Source organism: Belonocnema kinseyi, chromosome 4 (genome assembly GCF_010883055.1).
Source record: "Belonocnema kinseyi isolate 2016_QV_RU_SX_M_011 chromosome 4, B_treatae_v1, whole genome shotgun sequence".
Lineage (NCBI taxonomy): Eukaryota > Metazoa > Arthropoda > Insecta > Hymenoptera > Cynipidae > Belonocnema > Belonocnema kinseyi.
Window position 1 is genome coordinate 87,875,079 of NC_046660.1, and position 12,155 is coordinate 87,887,233.

General features: G+C 31.2%; 1 protein-coding gene across 4 annotated transcripts in view; it reads right to left on the bottom strand.

Annotated features, from left to right (window-relative positions):
• Positions 1 to 12,155, bottom strand: part of LOC117171409 (ubiquitin-like-conjugating enzyme ATG10) — a 32,397-nt gene that overhangs the window by 5,995 nt on the left and 14,247 nt on the right. For 3 of the 4 annotated variants that reach the window (XM_033358699.1, XM_033358698.1, XM_033358697.1), the window contains exons 2-3: positions 9,219 to 9,338; positions 8,724 to 8,964 (exon numbers count right to left, since the gene is read on the bottom strand). In XM_033358699.1, the coding sequence (XP_033214590.1) occupies positions 8,724 to 8,964; positions 9,219 to 9,326 (349 nt within the window). In that variant the 5' untranslated portion in view covers positions 9,327 to 9,338. Of the gene's footprint in view, positions 1 to 8,723; positions 8,965 to 9,218; positions 9,339 to 9,844; positions 9,914 to 12,155 lie in introns of those variants that run through there. The other variant, XM_033358696.1, reaches the window with a different exon arrangement.

Here is a 12,155-nt window from a genome sequence, read left to right on the forward strand (position 1 = left end):
AACACTTGCGGGAAAAATGCAGAAGGCGTTTGTCCTTGGGTCGCTCCGTGTTCTTAGGGTGCACGAGGCTTTTGCTGGATCGTCGTATTGATTCCTTTACAGGCTGTAACCACCTATCTCACGGTTGTGAGACGTAGTTGTGGCTAAAATTTTACCGCGATTTCGCTGGAAGCGGGTGCAATTTTTCAGATTAGCACCCGCTCCCGGCGAAATCCTGCGGTTGTCCTTATGACAAATTTTTAATTATATATATATATATATATTAAATCAAGTTATTTGCAGATTGTTATTTGTATTATACTTGTTTGACGATGATACCGAAACTTTTGTTTGTTTTTACGTATTTCTAACGACTTAGGAGATCCTTTTAGAAAGTTACAATTTTTATTTTTTTGAAGAAAATTTTTAAGGGTTATACTCGTTCAGACCCAACGTTTCTGAATTTTCGACTTAAAAATAACTAATTTAATAATTAAAAATTTTTCATTCATCAATCATAATCTCATTTATGAGCCAAAAAAGGTTTGATGATCTCAGCCAAGACAAGGCTCATCTTGAGTCAAGTAAACGTCGTCTTAGTCAAGACAAGGCTCGACTTAAGACGAGTAAACGCCGTTTTACCTGTTGTGGCTATAAAAGTAAGACGAAGACCGATGTCTCGACTCAGTTTTGAGACGCAGCCAGGCATCAATGTCTTGGAGACGAACTCAAGACATAAGCAAGTCAAACTCAAGTCGAAGCAACTTTATTCTGGTATCCACACGCTTCCTAGGCGTGTAGGCCCTAATTATGAATATTTCAAGACAACAAATTGTTTTCTTTATTTTTATTTCCGTTTATTTTTTCAAAATGGTCACGTGGTGTGGCATTCATTCTTGTCTACGTCTACGCCTCGGAGGCGTGGTAGATACCGTTCTAGGGTTAATAGTCCTGTTTATAGTGAATACATATATTACATTTTTAAACATTATATTACAAATAAAATTTCTAACGCTACGGGGTATCGAACCTACATATCTATACCTGAATCTATCGCTTAACAGTCGGGAGTGCTAACCACTGCGCTAAACCGACAATTTTAAATTCAGTGAAAAACCCATCCTCATAAGGTACAGTTCAGAAAAGTTAAAGTACTAAATTTTAAGCTCTCTTTTTCTAATTATTTATTATTATACGACGTTATGTAAATGTAAATTACACGAACTGTTAACAGGAATATCAATAAAATAATGATTAAATAAATAATTTTAATTGATTACCATTTTTCTTCGTGTAATATTTCGTTTTTTTCACGTTGTAGGCTACTTTACAACTTTTTACAATGACGGGAAATGTAATTTTTATTCACATTTAAAATTTTTCATAGAGATGAAATTTAGAATTTTTTCTTTAAAAAAAGATGGAAAAAAGTTGTTTTTGGGACAGATGTATTTATAGTTCTTTGAAATTTTAGAACGCATGAACCATATTTTTAAACGTATTTTTGTAAGTCAATTTTTTAGGATATAAAATATTTACCCTTCCAACTTAGAAATTTTAATCGATGATCCGTGAGGACAACCGAGCTTGGCCCCCAGCGGAGGACTCTATGGAAAATGCATATTTTCAGTTTGAATTTAAAAAAAGTGTCATCGAATTTTTGTCAGAAATTCGCTGTTTGTACGTCTGAAATCGTGAAACCATAAAACTTGTGGCAACCGAGTTGGGTCCCCTATGGAACATCCATATTATGAGAGTTCGAATTTCAGAAAAGAGTCATTCAATTTTTGACAGAAATTCATTGTTTGTAAGTCTGAACTCATGAAACCTTTAAATTTCTGGTGTTAAAAAAATATACCTTCTTTAGACTTTGAAATTTTAAGCATTGATCTGTGAGGGCAACCGAGCTGGTTCCCCTGCGTGGGCCCCTATGGAACATCCATGTTGTCAGAGTTCGAATTTTAGAAAATTGTCATTCAATTTTGGACAGAAAATCATTATTTTTAAGTCAGAACTCATGAAACCTTAAAATTTGTGGTGTTGAAAAAATCTTCACCGTTTAGACTTAGAAATTTTAATTTTGATCCGTGAGAGCAACCGACCTGGGCAATATACATAAAATTTCAACCAGAATTGAATTTTAAACGAAGTACTTAAATTCTTAATCAAGCGGTTAAACTTTAAGCTAAATAAAATTTTAATTTTAAATTGAAAAGAATGCGAACGAAATAATTGAATTTTTAAATTGAAATATCAATCTTTAACCAATAAAGACGAATTGATCTCATCAGTAATGTCCACTGCTCCGATTATAAATTTAAAATGGTCTGCTCTTGGATTTTCATGGATTAAATCAGTCATTTCGAGCAATCTAATCGGTAAATTTTACTAATAAATCATATAACTAGTATAATTAGTAATAAGGTATAACTAGTAATTTTCACAATTGTATATCAGTTGTTTCGATTGCTCTAATTTGTAATTTTAACAATATAAATCAGTAATTTTGATTGCTCTAGTCCGTACCTTTTAATGTATTAACCAATCATTTATGGTTAATATTAACCATTTATGAAAATTTTGGAATGTAATGAATATATTGATTTTAAAAATAATTGTACTATTTTATTATAGTAGACAAATCAGAGTCTTCTATTGGCTGAAAATCATTAATTCCAACAGTTTGATTCAATCAGCCATATTGACTGATTCATATGTTTAAACGACTGTTTTGTCAGTAGAAATGAATGATTATTTGACAAAACATTCTTGATTCATTAAGTTAATCAGACAAATTTTGACTGAGTTAAATTTAGAGTGCAAGTTTGACACAGAGTTGATCCTTCATTTTAAAAAGTCCTAAATTTATGTAAATCTTCCAATTAGACTAAAACTTTTCAAATTAATAGTAACGTGGTAATATAAAAAATTTTTGTTTTAATATGTATCATTTATTCTATTTAATCTTTATTCGCAGTTCTGATCAGATAATTTCTTAGCCCAGTTTAGGACCGTCTACAATCGAACGAACAATCAGCACTGTAACGCCCCCACTTCCGCAGATTAAGGTCTAGTGGCGATTAGACGTCGATTTCGACGACTATTTCATAAACCCCACGTGCAATACGAGACATTCATAGTTCCGACGAAATGATAATGTCAAAAAATCCAGCAAATCACTCCAGGGTGGCCGCAAAACTTCATTCTCAAAATTCCATGGTTTCCCCTGACTTTTTCCAAGTAAATTTTCTATTGTCCCTAGCGAGAATTCTCGTCAAAGACGATAATCATTTTTATCTTGCAACATTTAAAAAATACAATCATTTACAAACGGCATAAGGGAATTTTTAATTAAAATTTATTTAATTCGACCAAAAAAGATTAGTTTTCTGTCATAAAAGATGAATTTTCAATCCGAAAAGACGAATTTTCTGTCCAAATAGATCATTTTTCTCAAAACAATTTAATTTTTGACCAAAAAATGCATTATTTACAAAATACACTGGAAACTGAATTTGTGTACGGTTTCGGTTATGGCCTTCGATTTGGAGGCATGCCGCGACTAATGCAACTAACGCGATGAGAGTTACATCCCTCAGGCTGTTTGTTACGTTTAACTCAACACAACCTCTTTTTTCGGCCCCGCGTCTCTTCTCACCAAGAAATCGCCGCGCCAAGCGGCATCAATTTTCGAAACGCACAAATCCAGTTTACGAAAGTCCAGATTCTAGTTTACTTGAATCTTCAACAAAATAATTCAATTTAGAATAAAATTCTCTACCATGAAGACAAATTTTCAACCAAGAAGATTGATTTTCAACCAAAAAACATGATTTTTCAACAGAATACATGAATTTTCAAACAAAAAGATCAACTTTTGAATTTTTAATCCAATAATAGAAAATGGTCTTCTTCAACCGAATTACGACCCTTTCAGCCCCATACAAATCTTAAAAGTAATCAAATGTTCCTCTACCTATTCAGAAAGAAATTCAGCAAAAATTTCGTCCCTTCCAAATGGATACAAATATTACAAATAAATTTCCTTCCAATGAAGAAAAAAAATTTATTCGGTATTCCTTCCCTTCCAACTTAATAAAAATATTCTTTAAAAAATAACTTCTTCCAATTCTGAAAAGAAATTGAAAATAAACAGTTCTCCCATTAAATTCAGTGAAAATGTTAAAAAGAAAAAAATGGCCTCTTCCAATTCCGAAAAAATTAAAAACAAAAATTTCTTACCTTACAACTCAATAAAAATGTTAAAATTAAAAAAGTATCCTTTGCAACTAGATAAAAATCTTAAAAATATATAATGACCCTCTACCAATTCAAGGAAAATTGAATTTTCCTCGTTTTAAACCCAATAAAAACGTAGAAAAATAACAAATTTTACCGCTTGCAACTCAATAAAATGTCAAAATTAAATTGTAATTAAAATATATATTCGGGGACAAATTAAATACCAAAATTTCTTCCCTTCCTTTTAAAAGCACAATTGTGGAATCAAGCGTTTTTTTTAAATTTATAAATCATTTTAAATTGTACTTTTTTATTTTAAGTCGTTTCAAATGATCAATTATTCAATTCTTATTTATACATCAAAATTCAACACTTTCGCATATAAATTTAAAAAGTTATAAATGGAACAATTTAAATTGGAACATTTAAAGTTTAAATTTAGCACTAAAAAAATGCAATTTCAAATAATCTAGTTTTTAACATTTGATTTATAATAGCTCATTTTCGAAAGAGAAGCCTATTACAGCTAAATATTAAAAATGGTTCTTTCTTTAATAAAAGAAATTTTAATTGAATGGGTTAAAAATGGAATATTTTAGACTGAAACCATATTGGCCCGAATAAAAATGCTTCGACTTGAGTTCGATTTGGTTATGTCTTGAGTTTGTCTCCAAGAAATCGATGCCTGTCTGCGTCTTAAAACTAAGTCGAGACATAGGTCTTCATCTTACATTTATGGCCACGACAGGTAAAGCGGCGTTTGCTTGTCTTAATTCGAGCCTTGTCTTGGCTAAGACAACGTTTACTTGACTCAAGACGAGCCCTGTCTTGGCTGAGATTATCGAATCGTGTATTATCATCGTGAGTATCATCGTCATCAAGTATAATACAAATAAGAATCCGTAAATTAGTTGATTTAATATGTATATATTGTATAAAAATATACAAGATTGTTTAACCATTAACAAAGATTAGCTTCTATGACTGTTAGAAATAACCTTTTCTGTTAGGTAAGATGTATGCGCAAAGTTATAAACCGCACGTGCTGGAATCATAAAAATTCGACTCAAGAGATTAATTTATGTCTTCAAGGCATCAAAACTTGTCTCCAAGGCACAAATTGAAGTCTGGCTCCGTCTCAAAACTGAGACATGCTCAAGGCGAACTTTTCGACTTCAGCATGTCTTGATTGGGGACAATTCAAGTCGAACTCAAGTCGAAGCATTTTTACTCGGGCATCTCACGGTTTTCCCGGTTTCCCGGTTCAGTGCGGCAGCCCTGTATGTCTTATCAATGAGTCAATGAGAAACTGCGTGAATTTATTTTTTCTGATATAAATTCATTTTATTAGAGTTTCAAATTCTTTCAATTTGCAATTGTTCAACTATTTAAACTTTAAATTTAAATTAATGAAGTTCGAATGTTTTCAGATTTTAACTCTTTCACCTGGTATGACTTTTAGTTGCAAAGTGCTGTTGTGTGAAATATGCAAATTTGAAAATATAGACTATTAGATTATTCAAATTCAATATTGATTAATTTGGTCTCTTTCAATATGAAATTATTAATTTTAGACTCAGAATCTTTCATTTCTCAACTATTCATTTTGGAACGCTTTCAAAATACAATTCTTTCATTTTGAACGACTTTAATTCAAAATTGTACAATTTCAAATGTTTTTAATTTGAAATAGCACAACTCCCTTGGCATTATGCAATTCCAAGCATTTCAATTTAACGCATTAAGTCCCAAAACGAAGAAATTTTTCTCTTCCGTTTGAACTTGAATAATTTTATAAAAATGTAAAGAATTTATTGTAAAATGCTCTTTTCTACTATTTTCGGGTATGCTCTACACCATGCAATAGTTTAAAAAACGTAAAATATTGATTTTCAATTAATAATTGAAATTTTGTTTAAAATCCCTTTTTTTAAGCAATTGTTTTTTTTTAATCAAAAAGTAGAGGGGGGGCGAATTTTTTATCGTCGCAAATGTGCACAAAAGTGCAGAAAATGTCTGAACTTTTCAAATCCGTAGAGTTTTTTAGCTACGATTTTTTTAACAAAATGGCGGCGAAACACGGAAACTAAAAATTTAAAATTTCGTTTTATGGATATTTTTGGTGATTTTTTCGCACGAATCATATAAATATTTAATTATTTCAGTAAAAAGGTGAAAATGACGTAAAATATCAATAAAATGTTTTTTTATAATCTTAATATCATAATTTTACCTGTTTAACACTAAATATTTTTATTTTTTTTTAAACAAACTATTCAAATACCTTTTTACTGTAATACTTAAATATTTATATGATTTGATCAAAAAAATCACCAAAAATATCGATAAAACGAAATTTAAAATGTTTGGTTTTCGCTTCTTGGCCGCCATTTTGTTTTAAAAAATCGTAGATAAAAAAAACTCAACGGATTTGAAAAGTTCAGAAACTTTGTGCATATTTTCGAAAGTAAAAAATTCCTTTCCCCTCTATTTTTTGATTGAAAAAAATGCTTAAAAAAAGGAATTTTTTGTTATTTGTTAATTATTACTTTAAAATCAATATTTTCCGTTTTTTAAACCATTGCATCGTGTAGAGCATAATATCCGAAAATATTATAAAAGAGTATTTTACAATCAATTCTTTGCCTTTTTTGTAAAATTATTCAAGCTCAAACGTAAGAGAGAAATTTCTTCGTTTTCGGACTTATTGGATTAAAATTATTCTTTTTCAACGTATTTCTATTTAAAATTGTCAAACCTAAAATTGTCCTTTTCAAGTTGAATCAATCTGAAGGTATAATCATTCATAAATGCTTTTAATATTTTTAATTTAAAATCTAATGATCAACGGTAGAATTGGAACGATCACAGATACGTGAAAAAAGCTTAAGAGAAAAACTGAAGCCCTTCAAAATTTTGGTTTCAAACGTTTTTTTATATTACTCGTTTTTTTCTTTTGTTTTTTTATGCATCGAAAATGAATAAGTAGAAAATTCGAATTGTAAGCCAAACGACGACAGCTAAGTATAAAAGTTTTACAGACATCATTTGTCTCTCAACCATTTTTTTTTATATGACTTGATACTTTGGTTTCATCTTTCAAAAATACGAAAAAAAAGTCGAAAATTCAAATGTTGAGCCAAACGAAGCAAAGCATAGGAAAAAGTCTTACGAAATACTTTCAAAAAGTCAAAAATTCAAATTTTGAACGCAACGATGCAGAATATGAGAAAAAGTCTTGAAGAGCAATTATAGCTTTTAAAAAGTCCTGCAAAATTGATATTTACCATTTTTTGACAGGACTTTTCTTTTTGGTCTTATTTATCGAAAGTACTATGCAGAAAATTCAAATTTGGAACTAAACGGCGTAAGATACGAAAAAAATTTCAACGAGGAATTGCAGCTTTCAAAAAGTCCTACAAAATTGATTCAAATCATTTTTTGATAGGACTTGTCATTTTTTTATTTATCCAAAATACTATGAAGAAAGTTTAAAATCCAAATTTCAACCCAAACAAACGCGAAATATCGGGAAAATTTTTTGGAAGAATTTCAGTGTTTAAAAATTCCTATAAAATTTCTAAGAACAATTTTTTGACAGAACTCTCCTTTTTTAATTTATTTATCGAAATTTATATGAAAAAAACGAAAATTCCAATATTACGCCAAAAGACCCGAGATACGTGAAAAATCTCAAAAAAGACTTGTAGGATATTTTGTTCAATTTACCATTATAATATCAAAAAAAAATTCCGAAAAATTCCAAAAAAGATCTACAATTTCGTTTAGAATCACTTCTTGATAGGACGCGTACTTTTGGTTATATTCGTAAAAAATAACATTGAAAATAAAAAAATAAAAAGTTGTGGAAAAATAACGAAAGTTACGAGAAAAAAAAAGATTTAACAAAACATGTTTACAAATGTCTGTCGAAAATAGAGCGCACAGCGCGAATGTCACGATGAGAATGTGTATCTCAAAGCCTACAGAGCTTTGAGAGCTTTGAGAGCTTTGAGAGATGTTTTTGATAAAGTTTTGCTCGAGCATTCTACTTGTAAATGCAAAGAATAAATGCCCAAACGCGAAGCGCGAGATTCAACAGACGCACACTCAATCATGCAAGCGAAGCGAGCCGCGCGATGAGTATGTGCCCGCGATATAGGCACATTTTTTCTTATGACTTTAAAATCATAATACATAAAAATAAAGTTAATTATCGTTTTTTTAAATAGTTTATTCTTTCTGGTATGTCCAGCGATGAAGATACCAGCCTTGCCGACCTAAGTTTCAAATAGGGAAGTAGCTCACTCTATCGAAAGAAAATGATACCATCTTCAAAAGAGCAAACTCAGTAGAAACCTTTCAGCTACAATAATTCGATTATTATGAAATAAAAGAATGTAAAGTCCTTCTGAACTTTTGAGAATTCGAAATCCAAGAAATACTTGATCAGAATCAATTTTTCGGATTTGTAAATTTGTACAACTGTGCATTGCACTTACCTGATTTCCATCCATTGAAGTATAATAACGGTACGCTGAAACTGACAGACCAAAGGATGTGATGCTCCTTGACAAGAGGTCTCTCAGATGCAGAAGGAGCTTCAAAAGGATCCTCTCTAAATTTTAGACGAAGCTCATTTGACAAATTGTCTTCTACATTTTTCGAGGCTTCTTCGATCGGATAGTCGTTTGGAATAAAAGTCTTCTCTCGTCGAAATAAATATGCTTGTCCAGGGACGTCCTTTAATAGTTAAATATATCACAACAAAAAGAAATATTAATGTAAAATGAGTAAAATAATTATTCAAAAAGTCGAATGAAGGAAATAAGTATTTCCAAGCTTATTATCAATTAAAAGTGTTTATTAATCATTTTAGACTTGCTTTAAAAATTGAAGATTGCAAAATACTTTCAAAACAAAGACATGTCGCATTTTATGTCAGGATTGAGTAACATGTTTCACGTTGTATCCGATCGATCATCTAACGAACGTACCTTGTCCCCCTCAAATTCCCAATGGTCAGAAATTGCATTTGATATTCGCAGGATGCTTTCTGCATTTTCTACAAATGCTTCCCAAGTCATTGTTCCTGGACCATCCATTGTACTTTTGTACTAAACAAACGAACAGTAAAGATTTATTTCGTTTATATAGTCAGAAAAATTGATTATAAATAAAAAACAAGAATGAATAAAAAAAAAGTATTTCCAGAAAATTATTATATATTCGCTGGATGACCTAAATCCTTACGGCTGGCTCTAGCGTAGTTTTTTTTACGCTATTCAGGCAGGATAGAATTTAAAAGAGAAAAATCGATCTCATCCTTTTATCCTCTACTTCTATTATACTCCAATCTTTTCCACCAAGAAATTACCCAAATCTAAATTAAAACTTGAATTAGATATCCTCAACTCTTCCCTTTTTTTAACAATAAATTTGCGAGAAAGTTTAATACGGATCAATCTGAGATTAAAATTCTGCTTTAAAATAAAATCGATAGTTTTTAATATTTCAAAGCGACAATGAAGAAAATTGAATAAATTTGCAGATTTAAAATTGAGCATCCAGAAGGAAAGAATAAGTTTGAGTGCAATATTGAAGTTTCGCGAGTGAAACAGACCGTTCTAATTGCAACGGTGTGCATGAATTTTGTTTCGCTTGCTCTCATCTTAGGAAAGAAATGCGAAACTTTCCCTATGGTTTGTAGTGGCATTGTTCGAGTGCAACGATACGTCGATTTGAAGATAAAATTGAAAACGGGGAAGCGGTACAGTCGAGAGAAGAGCCGCTGTGTTCCTTCCCGCGTACCCCTGCGCTCCTCATCAATTGTCGGCTATTTTGCCTCGGCTCGATTCGTGAGTATTCGACAAATTTCGGGTCCTCACTCCAGAAACACACGCCGATAAACTCTTGCCAGTGTGTGTGTTTTGCCTGGATGTATTACGTATAGCGGACTTAGCAATGGAGTCGAGGGAACGAGAGCAGGGCTGTATCTCTTTTCAACAGTGCTTCTCTCAGTCATTCTAGAATTCTAGATCGACAAAATAATTCCGAGTTTTATCCTTGGAAATCTTTGTAAATGGCACAGCATGAAATTTGTATTTTAAAATACAAATTTCAATGTAGAATTACTAATTATTTTGAGTTCTGAACTTTAAAATATCTGGTTGAGGTTTTTATGAACAATAATAGCATTGAAGAGATTTTGTTATTGATTTGTTTTAAATGTCAATGCTATTTACTTGCAGATGTTTGTATCATCTGCGTCTGAGAAGAAATACGAGGAAGTACAGAGACCGCGAAGTGGAAGCGCGTTATTTTGCAAGACAGTGGCAACATTTTCGTGCAATGTTTAACTGTGGAAGAATGTCATATTACAAATATAACATGTTCTTTCCTGATATATATTGCTGGAAAATATTGTTTCAGTGTTGCTGAACAATTTTATATGACAATATGAGGACATTTTATTTTACAATGTTACTGTCATTAACGAATGTTCCGAAAAGTATTTCTGGGAAGTTTTATTACTATTTAATACTGCATGATAATATGGCCAAGAATTTTGATGCAATGTTACAACAATCGACGAATGTTCTCTTTCGATTCCATATCACGGGGAAAGATTGTTATAATTATTGTAATAAATATTTATATAGTAGTATATATTATTATTGTAATAAACAAAGGATCCTGCACAATTTATATTGCAAATGTCTTGCCGTAGAATTATCGCGTCTTGCGGAATTTCGTAGTTAAATAATTTACTAAATAATTTACCCAAGCTGAGACAATTCTATGGCAGGCCATAAATTGCGCCGGGTGGTTTATGGTTAGATGAACTACAAGTTTGTTTTAAATCAACTAAAATATTTTCTCACACCTACAAAAATAGTATTTGAATCAACTAAAATATTCTCTTGAATCAAGCAAAATATTTTCTACGGTGCAATAACAACAATTTTACTCACAAAAAGTTTCTCTTCGGTCAACCAAATATATGGTTTTCCATATATTAAGCATATTCTTGAGTTGATTCAACCAAAATTTTGTACATTCAACCAAACATTTTTCTGGGTGAGCAGAAACATTAATTGTCATAATGTTGAAGCAATGCAATTTTACTCTAATTAACACATGTTTTCTCCCGATGTATATTACTAGAAAAGAATTTCATAATATTCCTGAAAAATGTTGCATGACAATATGCTAAAAAAAGGATATTCATTCACGAAATATGTTGCTGGGAAGTGTTGCACAAATTTCCCTACATTGTTGCAAAAATGTTCGTTTGAAGTCCTGTATGAAAGATAGCAACATTGAACCAATGATGCAGAATAATACATCCAATATGAACCCAAAAAGTGCAGTCTTAAAAAAATCTGACTGCATTTTAATGCACATGTATTAGATGTTATATCCACTAATGTATACAGTATTCCTCACTAATTCCTTACTTTCGGTTTTTTGCGTTTTCCTAAATCCCCTGATTTTCGGTATGTTTTGCATCATAGATAGACTGACAGACACAAATGAATATTTATTTAGAAAGTCAATGCATTTTGGAAACTATCAACAATCCGGAAATAAGGCATTAGTGAGGTACACTGTACACTATACCGTCTCTCTTACTCTAATCAACGTCAGTTAAGCTGTTTAGAGAGAGAGAGAGAGAATCAGTACAGAGTCAACATAATTTCAAAGCGTATACATTTTTTAGTTTTAAGTTTAATAATTAATTTCGTTGGGAAATATGATATAATTCCATCTTGGATTTCCCTTTGATGACGTTTTTGTTTATTTTATAGGTGAATTATTCATCTTAAAATAATGTTAGAATTCGAAAATTAAGTGCATGTGAAATAACTTCTAGTTTACTTAGCGATTTTGGATACTACACCAAACTCTCGCTTTCAGTCACTCCGTCCTCA